Here is a 12,015-nt window from a genome sequence, read left to right on the forward strand (position 1 = left end):
GTTGCCCAAGCTGGAGTACAATCACTTGATCTTTGTTCACTGCAACCTTGGCCTCCTGGGTTGAAGCAATTCTCCTGCCTCAGCCCCCTGAGTAGCTGGGACTGCAAGTGCCTGCCACCACGTCCGGCTAATTTTTGTATTTTAGTAGAGACGGGGTTTCACCATGTTGGTCATGCTGATCTCAAACTCCTGACCTCAGGTGCTCCACTCACCTCGGCCTCCCAAAGTGCTGGGATGTGAGCCACTGCATCTGGCCAGGAATAAGATTTTTAAAGGAGGAAATACATTAGCCAACACTTATTGGTGAAGACTTTAGTACTTCCCCTTGCTTCCTAGGAGAGCTCATCAGATAAAGCAGATACAGAAGTGGCTTCCAGAGATAGGGAGTAGGTGTGAAGGCCAGGATGTGAGAGGCCAGGCCTGTTGTAACTAGAAGCAGTTCAGTGGCTGGAGGACAAGTGAGAGATCCTGCGGTGACAGAATCCAGGTCACCAAGGTTCTTGTAAGCCAGTGACACCTGGGCTTTAGCAGGAGGAGGATGAGGCCAATGCTGAGTGTTAAGCAAGGGAGTGGTAACATCAGCTTTGCACATCAGGAGAATGCTTCTGTTTGCCACATGGGTGAGGGGGAGTAAGAGGCAGGCAGATGAGCTGGGCACCGGGGTGAGCTACAGGCAAGAGATAGTGGTGGCCCAAGCTAGGGGTGAGACATTGGGGTGTGTGGGAGACGTATTGAATGGAGAAAAGAGGAGGAGGGATTGGGGATATTGCCTCTTTTCTGGCTTGGACAGCATGGCCCAAGCAGCAGGTAGAAGATACAAGATATGCAGATAAGTGTTTTAGACATTGTTCGTTTACTCTATGTTTATAAAAGCTAAGAGGTAAGTTTTACTAATCCTGTTTCAGATGGTAAATGGAGATCTAGAGAGGTTAAGTCATTTTTCCAGGGTGCCACAGGTAGTTTTAGGAGCATTGGGATTTGGACTCAGGTCTTTTTCCCTTTAGTATCATTAGCCACTCACTGTGCATTTCTTCCTTGGTGGAAAGAGGGTCAGTTCTGTGGCTGTGGGTCTGAGACCCGGGGAGTTGGGTTGGGTGGAACATGGACTTGGGTGAAAATTGGTTAAGGAGGAGGAGCAGAAAGTCTTAGCAGAATTGATTGTTGAGTCTAAATTGTTTTTCCCAAACCTAGCACAGGACAGTGACACAGCAGCTCTGCGCCTCTTCCTCAGCCTGTCCCTGGACGCTCCTTCTGTAGGAGGACAGTTTTGCTGGGAGATGGCCTCAGCCTGCTCTTCCTATCTGAATGGCGGGTGAAGGACAGGCTAGCCTGGTGCCAGAGGCCCCCAGATAGGGAAATAGCGTGGATTCTCTTGTGGCTGCTGGGGCCTTCCTGGGTGCCTGCCCCCCAGACGTGGCTTTCCTGACTCGTCTGTAGACTATGGCTTACTGGCCTCTAGATGTCCTTTGGAAAAACATGTGTGAGGCATAAATTGATATGAACATTCTGCAAGGCAGTTTGGCAGAGCATTTTTTTTAAAAAAATCAACATATAGTGTGTCCTGGAGTTTTTCTGTATAGTCACTAAAAATCACATTCTAGGGGACTATTTAATGACATGGGAAATACTCATGGTTTATTAAGTGAAAAAGCCTTTATGCGCATATGTGTTTATATATGCATATCTGTAGCTATCCATGTATATGGTGTATCTCAGCATGATGAGATTGTGACTTTACTTCTTTGTCCTTTTATTTTGAGACAGGGTCTCACCCTGTTACCCAGGCTAGAGTACAGTGATACAGTCAGCTCACTACAGCCTTGATCTCTTGGGCACAAACAATTCCCTGTGTACCACCACACCTGGCTAATTTTTGTATTTTTTGTAGAATCAGAGATTTTGCTATGTTTCCCAGGCTGGTCTCAAATTTCTGGCCTCAAGTGATCTACCACCTTGGCCTCCCAAAGTGCTGGGATTATAGGTGTGACCCACTGCACCCAGCCCACTTTGTACTTTTCTATATTAACAAATTTTTGAGGTCGGGTGTGGTGGTTCACACCTGTAATCCCAGCAAGGCTGGGCGTGGTGGCTCACTCCTGTGATTCCAGCACTTTGGGAAGCCGAGATGAGCCACCGCACCCGGCCTGTACACACTCTTTAAGGAAACAAAGCCTTTATTATTTCTTTGCCTTGGAAGTTTCTGCATCCATGAAACGGAGGTTACATGCATGTCTAATGTTTGGGGATTGCAGGAAAAAAAAAAAAACAGAAGTAACTCTGATGCCTACTTTATGGTTTGGTTTAGTTTTTTCCCCCCTTTTTTGGTGGGGATTTAATGGGTTCGTGTGCTAAGAACAGTTTGTATTAAGTACAGACAGTTTTCAATTTACAGAGTTTCAACTAGCTGGGCGTGGTGGCTCACACCTGTAATTCCAGCACTTTGGGAGGCCGAGGCAGGCGGATCATGAGATCAGGAGATCAAGACCATCCTGGCCAAAATGGTGAAACCCCATCTCTATTAAAAATACAAAAATTAGGCCGGGTGCGGTGGCTCACACCTGTAATCCCAGCACTTTGGGAGGCCAAGGTGGGTGGATCACAAGGTCAAGAGATCGAGACCATCTTGGTCAACGTGGTGAAACCCTGTCTCTACTAAATATACAAAAAATTAGCTGGGCATGGTGGCGCGTGCCTGTAGTCTCAGCTACTCAGGAGGCTGAGGCAGGAGAATTGCCTGAACCCAGGAGGTGGAGGTTGCGATGAGCCGAGATCGCGCCATTGTACTCCAGCCTGGGTAACAAGAGTAAAACTCTGTCTCAAAAACAAACAAACAAACAAACAAACAAAAAAATTAGCCAGGTGTGATGGTGCGTGCCTGTAGTCCCAGATACTCAGGTGGCTGAGGCAGGAGAATCACTTTAACCAGGGAGGTGGAGGTTGCAGTGAGCCGAGATTGCACCCCTGCACTCCAGCCTGGGTAACAGAGCAAGAGTTTGTCTTAAAAAAAAAAAAGTTTCAACCTACTATTTTTTTACTTTAAGGTTGAGCGAAAACAATACCATTCAGTAGAAACCGTGTTTGAAGTAACCATACAACCATTCTGTTTTTCACTTTCAAATGGCATTAGATCAATTACATGAGATGTTCACCACTTTATGATAACATAGGCTTTGGTTAGATGATTTTGCACAGCTGTAGGCTAATGTAAGCATTCTAAGCACATTTAAGTTAGGCTAGGCTGAGCTATGACGTTTGGCAGGTTAGGTGTATTAAGTGCATTTTGACCTATATTTTCAGCTTATGATGGTTTTACTGGGATGCAACCCCGTTGTAATTTGAGGAGCATCTGTAAAAACATTAGCTATTCCCATTATTGTTAACTGCAGAAGAGGGTGGATTGGGTTCTTAAGTATCACAGCCGGGCGCGGTGGCTCAAGCCTGTAATCCCAGCACTTTGGGAGGCCGAGGCGGGTGGATCACGAGGTCGAGAGTTTGAGACCATCCTGGTTGACATGGTGAAACCTCGTCTCTACTAAAAATACAAAAAATTAGCTGGGCATGGTGGCTCGTGCCTGTAATCCCAGCTACTCAGGAGGCTGAGGCAGGAGAATTGCCTGAACCCAGGAGGTGGAGGTTGCGGTGAGCCGAGATTGTGCCATTGCACTCCAGCCTGGGTAACAAGAGCGAAACTCCGTCTCAAAAAAAAAAAAAAAAAAAGTATCACAGAGGAATGCCGTTATTAATAGTATTGTTATTGACTTACCTGTAAGAAAGTTCTCATACATGGATATATTCTGCCTGCCTACTTCACTGTATCGGCTATTGTACTATCAGATGAAATGGGAATCTAAAAATGCTTGGAAAAGTGGATATTCTATACAGATTTAGGAAATTAACCAGCAGTGAATTGGGGTCATATTGGAGAAAAGATATTTTGCTCTCTTCCATTCTATTTGTAGAGTTTTATATTGAATATGTTTTGTTTTGCTCTGCACATTCAGGAAACTTCTCTAGTAATGAACTGTAGAAGTCACCCCAGAAAGCACAGTCTTTGTTCCTCCACTCCTTCCTTGAAAATTTCCTTTTTTAAAAAATTTATTCATTTAAGAGCCAGTGTCTTACTTACTCTACCAGTCAGGCTAGAGTGCAGTGACACAATCATATAGCTCACTGCAGCCTCAAATTCCTAGGCTCAAGTAATCTTCCTGGCTGAGTGCAGTGGCTCATACCTGTAATCCCAGCAATTTGGGAAGCCGAGGAGGAAGGATCACTTGAGCCCAAGAGTTGGAGACTAGCCTAGGTAACATAGTGAAACCCTCTCTATCTTATAAAATGAAATATTTATTTTAAAAACGTGATCCTCCCACCTCAGCCTCATGAATAGCTAGGACTACAGGCATGCAGCACCATGACTGACTAATTTTTAAAGATATTTTTTGTAAAGACAGGAGTCTTGCTGTGTTGCTCAGGCTCGTCTCAAGCAGTTCTCCCACCTTGGCCTCCCAAAGCACTAGAATTACAGGCAGAAGCCAGCGTTTCCAGGCCACATTTTCCTATTTCATGATTCATTTATTCAACAAATACTTGCTGAATGCCTCTGATGTGCCTAGGCCTTTTCTCAGTGCAGGGGGAAGAGGGGCGAGTGAGGCAGATATGGGCTCTGCTATTATGGGCCTTACAGACCAGTGTGTGTGTGGCAGAGTGGCAGGCAGGCAGATACCCAGTCAGAGAAAAGAAAGGGGATGTGTGGATAGGCTGGGCATGGTGGCTCATGCCTGTAATCGAAGCAGTTTGGGAGGCTGAGACAGGAGGATCCCTGGAGCCCAGGAGCTTAAGGCTGTAGTGAGCCATGATTGAGACCAGCCTGGGCAACATAGCGAGACCCCATCTCTACAAAAAAATAAAAAAATTAGCCAGGCATGGTGGTATATGCCTGTATGCCAGCTATGTGGGAGGTGGAGGCAAGAGGTTCACTTGAGTCCAGGAGTTTGAGGTTTTAGTGAGCCATGATCTTGCCACTTCTCTCCAGCCTGGGTCCCAGAATGACACTCTCTCTCCAAAAAAAAAAAAAAAAAAAAAAAAAAAAAAAAAAAAAAAAAAAAAAAAAATGAAGAAAGGGGCTGTGTAGAGAAAGTACAATGAGGAGGTGACAGAGAGAGAACTCAGCAAAGGGAGGAGCAGTCAAGTAAGGCCTCATGAAAGAGGGCACAGTTGAATAGAGACCTGCATAGTGAGAAGGAAGAAAAGCTCAGTAGAGAAAGAACATTCCAGGTGGAGGGAACAGCCAATGCAAGGGCCACTGGGTGAGAACGAGCTGGGTGAATTTGACCAGAAGAGGGATTGGAAGTTGGTCAGTCCATGAGGTAGAAATAGAAAACCCACAATTCAAAGAAACCAGACATCCATGATGCAAGAAGTTTCTGTGAGAGGAGCTTAGAAGTCTCCATAGAACCTGAAGAACTGCAGTATCCTTCCAGGTGTAATCAGGTATAGAGCATCTACCTGGACTGTTACAACCTGCCTGTTAGAGCTGTGACTGTGGCGTTGACAAGAGCCTAGGGCTTGGAGGGAAAAGTCTTGGCTGTTTGGTCGAGTCTCGGCTGTTTGGTCATGAGTGAGTCTCATGACCCTCTGGCCCTCAGTGGCTTCTTCTAAAAGTTGGGGATGGTGCTACCTGCTGTATAAGGTAGGGTCAGGATTAAATGAGTGAATGAGCACTTGGTGAAACATGGCATGCATGGAAGGATTGTATATCTTTAGTAAGCGAAGCTTTGAAGCCAAAGTGCAAAGGGGTGGATCTCCATGTGGAACAGAGTGAGGTGCTGTGTGGCTGGACTCTGAGCGCAGAGGAGGCTGTCCAGCCAGGCCAGGGGGCTTGTTCTGCACCATCTCATTAACACAGCAACTGAGATTGGTTCACTGTTCTCCTACTAATGAGTGTCTTTCCTGTTTCTCTTTTCCATAGTCTGTCCAACCTGGTGGGCTTCATAGTTCAGGATGTGTTCAGTGAAGCCATGTCTACACTCGCTCTAATCCACACTGATCTCTCTTTTCATGGAGACCCACAAATTACCACCTCATTACTTGTGGTTTTGTGTCTTTTCACTGATTCATCTGCCTCCCTGTCTAGATCAGAAGCTACTTGGGAGTAAGAACTGTCTTTTGTATTCTTTCCTCTCCTCCATGACATTCACTACAACATAAATCTTAGAGGTCAGAACATACTGAAGTGCATTTTGAGTTAAAGTGCTCAAAAGCAATCTTCATGACACCTGTTTACTTTAGCTCTGGCTATAACGTTTACCTGCCTAATAGGGAGCTTTTGTTTATTAAACATACTTCTTTTTATGACTAGGCATTGAAAAGGTTGTAATGCTTTGTTCTGTAGCCCCCAGGTTTCCCTAGATGACAAATAAACATTCCTTTTCCTGCCTGAAGATCATCTGTGGGAACCTTGGCCATGGCATCGATATCTGAGCCTGTTATATTCAGAGAGTTCTGCCCGTTGTACTATCTTCTCAATGCCATTCCGACAAAGATCCAGAAGGGTTTCCGTTCTATTGTGGTCTACCTCACGGCCCTCGACACCAATGGTGACTACATCGCGGTGGGCAGCAGCATCGGCATGCTCTATCTGTACTGCCGGCACCTCAGCCAGATGAGGAAGTACAACTTCGAGGTGAGCCTTGCTTTGCTTTACACTGAGAGGCCATGAGCCATAGCTGATGGTTAACATGCTTGTGTTCTAGGATGAGATCATTTACTTCTGATTTGCCAGAAGATGACCTTAATACCTCACCCAAACAATACTTTAAAACCATCTTTAACTGAAGTAGAATTTAACTAAAAACATTGGTGTTTTTAACTTTTTCCTGCCTCCAAAAATCTAATATCACTTTATTTATGTATTTATTTATTTATTTGAGACAGTCTTGCCCTGTTGTCTAGCCTAGAGTACAGTGGGACAATCACAGCTCATTTTAGTCTCAAACTCCTGGGCTCAAGTGATCCTTCTGCTTCAACTTCCCAAGTAGCTAGGATCATAGGCATGCACTGCCACATCCAGAAATTTTTGTTTTGTTTTGTTTGTAGAGACATGGTCCTGCCATGTTGCCCAGGCTGGTCTTGAACTCCTGGACTCAAGCAGTCCTCCTGCCTTGGTCTCCCAAAGTGCTGGAATTATTGGCATAAGCCACCACACCTGGCTTAATATCACTTTAAAAGAGAACATCTCCTAGGGTCAAGAGTTTGAGACCAGCCTGACCAATATGGTGAAACCCTGTCTCTACTAAAAATACAAAAATTAACCAGGTGTGGTGGTGTGCACCTGTAGTCCCAGCTACTTGAGAGGCTGAGACAGGAGAATTGGTTGAACCTGGGAGGTGGAGGTTGTAGTGAGCCAAGATTGCATCACTGCACTCCTGCCTGGGCGACAGAATAAGACTGTCTCAAAAAAAAAAAAAAAAGTGAACATTTTAGTGTTTAACACTTACTAGAACGCTCTGAAAGCAGATATTCGCCGGGCACAGTGGCTCATGCCTGTAATCCCAGCATTTTGGGAGCCCAAAGCGGGTGGATCACGAGGTCAGGCATTCAACATCAGCCTGGCCAATATGGTGAAACCTCGTCTCTACTAAAAATACAAATAATTAGCTGGGCATGGTGGTATGCGCCTATAGTCCCAGGCAGAAGAAATCTCTTGAACCCAAGAGGCGGAGTTTGCAGTGAGCCAAGATCACACCATTGCACTCCAGCCTGGGTGACAGAGTGAGACTATGTTTCAAAAATAAAGAAAAGCAGATTTTTTTTTTTCCTAAATGTTTACAGTAGCAAGTATATACCTGTTTTTCAAAGTACCTTGACTGATTTGAATAATCTCTGGTTCTTCTCTTGAAATTATTATGAAGAAAGGATTTATATGAATATTGGCTAATTGCCAGAATATGCGCCTCTTAGGTAAGATCTCTTCTGTAGCATTGGGATCCTGACCGGTCTGTTTCTGCAGTGCTGTGGACTCAGGCATTTCTGTGTATAGATATTGGTGGAGATGGCATTTGACCCTGTTGTGTCTGTCACCAACTCTTGGTAAACCGTAATGCAGTTTACCCATTTAGTCAGTATTGAGTACATCACAGTTTATTGAGTACGTCACTTTTGCAAGAGATTCAAAGTTGACTGAGTTCTGGCTTCCACCACATGGGGCTCTATTCTATCTGTCGTTAGGGGTCTTTTACGGACCAAGATACAGCTTTCGTATCTAAGAGAAATGTTTACAAATACTTGTGTTTTAATCAATATTCAATATATTAACGTTTTAATTTAAAAATTAACGTAAGCCTCTGTGCTCATTTAAAAATAATAAAAATGGTTGGTACACATACAGCCCTTTCTGTGTGTCAGACATTATTCTTTAAAAAAAATTTTTTTAAAATTTTAAATTATTAACTCATTTTATCCTCACAAAAACTCTCTGAGGCAGATGTTAACATTATCTTTCTCATTTACTAAGAAGGTAGCTGGTGAAGTGAGGGTAGGTGACTTGCCTGAGATTGGCAGGTAGTAAATGGCAGCACCATTGTATGAACTTGAGCAGACTGTCTCTAGGGTCTGTATTAATTTTTTTTTTTTTTTGAGACCGAGTTTCACTCTTTTTGCCCAGGCTGGAATGCAATAGCACGATCTCGGCTCACTGCAACCTCCGACTCCCAGGTTCAAGCAATTCTCCTGCCTCAGCCTCCAGAGCAGCTGGGATTATAGGCGCCCTTTACCACACCCAGCTAATCTATGTGTGTGTTTGTGTGTGTGTGTGTGTGTGTGTGTCTGTGTGTCTGTGTGTATATTTCTTTCTTTTTTTTTTGAGAAAGAGTCTCACTCTGTTGCCTAGGCTGGAGTGTAGTGGTGCTATCTTGGCTCACTGCAACTTCTGTCTCCTGGGTTCAAGCAATTCTCCTGCTTCAGCCTCCCAAGTAGCTGGGACTACAGGTACATGCCACCATGTTTGGCTAATTTTTATATTTTTAGTAGAGATGGGGTTTCACTATGTTGGCCAGGCTGGTCTTGAACTTCTGACCTCAGGTGATCCACCTGCCTCGGCCTCCCAAAGTGCTGGGATAACAGGCGTGAGCCACTGAACCCAGCCTAGTTTTTGTATTTTTAGTAGAGACGGTGTTTCACCATGTTGGCCAGGCTGGTCTCGAACTCCTGATGTCAGGTGATCTACCTGCCTTGGCCTCCCAAAGTGCTTCAATTACAGGTGTGAGCCACCACCTCTGCACATGTATTAATATTTTTTGTATAAAAATTAGAACTACTCCTGTTCCTTTTCTTTGAGCTCATGGATTTGACTGATCTAATTCCCCAACATTTAAAACCATTACATAATCTTCCGAACTGTACTTATGAGTTTAATATGTCTAAAATCTCTCACATACTTCAGACACTCATAAGGAAGACTTGTGAATCTAGCAATGAACCCCAACAGGATAAATCCAATAAATCCATGCACAGAGGCATCATAGTCAAATTGCTAAAGATAAAAATCTTAAACGTAGCCAGAGAAAAATGACATATTACCAGTAGAGGAACAATGATTTGAATGACTGTAGATTTCTCATCAGAAACTGTATTAGTCCGTTCACATGCTGCTATGAAGAAATACCCAAGACTGTAATTTATAAAGAAAAGAGATTTAATTGACTCACAGTTCCACATAGCTGAGGAGGCCTCAGGAAACTCACAGTCTTAATGGACGGTACCTCTTCACAGGACTGCAGGAGAGAGAATGAGTGCCCAGTGAAGGGAGAAGTCCCTTATAAAACCACCCCCATGATTCAATTATCTCCACATGATTCCTCCCACAGCAGATGGGGATTATGAGAACTGTAAATCAAGATGAGATTTGGGTGAGGACACAGCCGAACCATGTCAGGAATCATGGAGGTTGGACAAAAGCAGCATTTTTTTTTTTTTTTTTTTGAGTTGGAATTTCGCTCTTGTTGCTCGAGCCAGAGTGCAATGGTGCGATCTCGGCTAACTGCAACCTCCACTTCCCAGTTCAAACGATTCTCCTGCTTCAGCCTCCTGAGTAGCTGGGATTACAGGCACCCACCACCACGCTCAGCTAATTTTTGTGTTTTTAGTAGAGATGAGGTCTCACCATGTTTTCCAGGCTGGTCTCGAATTCCTGACTTCAGATGATCCATCTGCCTTGACATCCCAAAGGGCTGGGATTACAAGTGTGAGGCACCATGCCTGGCCAACAGTAGCACATTTTCAAAGTGCTGAGAGGCCGGGCACTGTGGCTCACACCTGTAATTCCAGCACTTTGGGCGACCCAGGCAGGTGAATCACCTGAGGTCAGGGGTTTGAGACCACTCTGACCAACATGGCGAGACTGCCATTCCTACTAAAAATACAAAAATTAGCTGGATGTGGTGGCCCATGCCTGTAATCCCAGCTACTCAGAGGGCTGAGGCATGAGAATCACTTGAACCCAGGAGGCGGAGGCTGCAGTGAGCTGAGATCATGCCACTGCACTCCAGCCTGGGTGACAGAGTGAGTCTCATCTGAAAAATAACATAAAATCAAAGAAAGTGCTGAGAGAATTGTCAACCCAGAATTATTTACTTAGTGAAAATACCTATCAAGAGAGAAGGTGAAATCAAAGTATTCTCAGATGAAGGAAAACTAAGAGGGTTCGTTGCCAGCCGACCTGCTCTGAAGTCGTTGCTAAATGAAGTTCTTTTTTTTTTTTTTTTTTTTTTTGAGACGGAGTTTCACTCTTGTTACCCAGGCTGGAGTGCAATGGCGTGGTCTCGGCTCACTGCAACCTCCGCCTCCTGAGTTCAGGCAATTCTCTTGCCTCAGCCTCCTAGTAGCTGGGACTACAGGCACGCGCCACCATGCCCAGCTAATTTTCTGTATTTTTAGTAGAGGCGGGGTTTCACCATGTTGACCAGGATGGTCTCGATCTCTTGACCTTGTGATCCACCCGCCTCCGCCTCCCAAAGTGCTAGGATTACAGGCGTGAGCCACCGCACCCGGCTAAATGAAGTTCTTTAGACAGAAGGGAACTTTGTACATCAGAAGAATAGTAAATACCTGGGTAATAAATGCAATAAATGATTTTTCCCCTATTGAATTATTTAAAATACATTTGACAGTTGAAAACAAAAATGATAACTGATCACGTTTTAACGTATGTAGATGTAGTAGTATCTAAGACAAATATAACATAAGTAAGGGAGAGTAAGGTTCCCTATGCCTTTGTACATTTTTCTTGAAGAGGTACAATGTTGATGCTAAGTAGATTTTGAAAAATTACATACATATGTATTGTAATCCCTAGAGCAACCACTATACAATGAGGTAGATGTATCAAAATGACATTTCAAAAAAATGTTGAAACAACTAACAGGAGAGTAGGAAAGGGGAAACAAGAAGGAAAAATGGAAAGAACAGACAGAAAACAAATAAAATGATAGACCTAAATCCAAATATACCAATAGTTACGTTAAATGCAAATGATCTAAATATGTCAATTAAAAGACAGAAGTTGCCAGGAAGGGTATAAAATGATGAACCAACTGTATGTTGTCCGTAAGAAATTCAGTTCAAATATAATGATAATAGGTAGGCTGAAAGTAAAAAGATGGAAGAAGATTCACCATGTAAACACTAATCAATAGAAAGTTGGAGTGGTGGCTCACGCCTGTAATCCCAACACTGGGAGGCCGAGGCAGAGGGGTCACCTGACTTAGGTGTTCAAGACCAGCCTGGCCAACATGGTGAAACACCGTCTCTACTAAAAATACAAAAGTAGCCAGGCATGGTAGCAGGCACCTGTAATCTTAGCTACTCAGGAGGCTGAAGCAGGAGAATTGCTTGAACTCGGGAGGCAGAGGTTGCAGTGAGCCAAAATCACTCTATTGCACTCCAGCCTGGGCAACAAGAGTGAAACTCCATCTCAAAAAAAAAAAAAAAAAAAAAAAAAAAAGAAAGTTGGAGTGGCTACAT

At 44.0% G+C, this 12,015-nt stretch overlaps 1 protein-coding gene across 3 annotated transcripts in view; it reads left to right on the forward strand.

The window, feature by feature from the left end:
• TECPR2 (tectonin beta-propeller repeat containing 2) overlaps positions 1-12,015 on the forward strand; it is a 133,887-nt gene that overhangs the window by 8,344 nt on the left and 113,528 nt on the right. For 2 of the 3 annotated variants that reach the window (XM_003933371.4, XM_010343958.3), the window contains exon 2: positions 6,389-6,679. In XM_003933371.4, coding sequence (XP_003933420.3) covers positions 6,461-6,679 — 219 coding nt within the window. In that variant the 5' untranslated portion in view covers positions 6,389-6,460. Of the gene's footprint in view, positions 1-3,704; positions 6,680-12,015 lie in introns of those variants that run through there. The other variant, XM_074394327.1, reaches the window with a different exon arrangement.

This window comes from Saimiri boliviensis, chromosome 2, assembly GCF_048565385.1.
Source record: "Saimiri boliviensis isolate mSaiBol1 chromosome 2, mSaiBol1.pri, whole genome shotgun sequence".
In the NCBI taxonomy this organism is placed as follows: Eukaryota; Metazoa; Chordata; class Mammalia; order Primates; family Cebidae; genus Saimiri; species Saimiri boliviensis.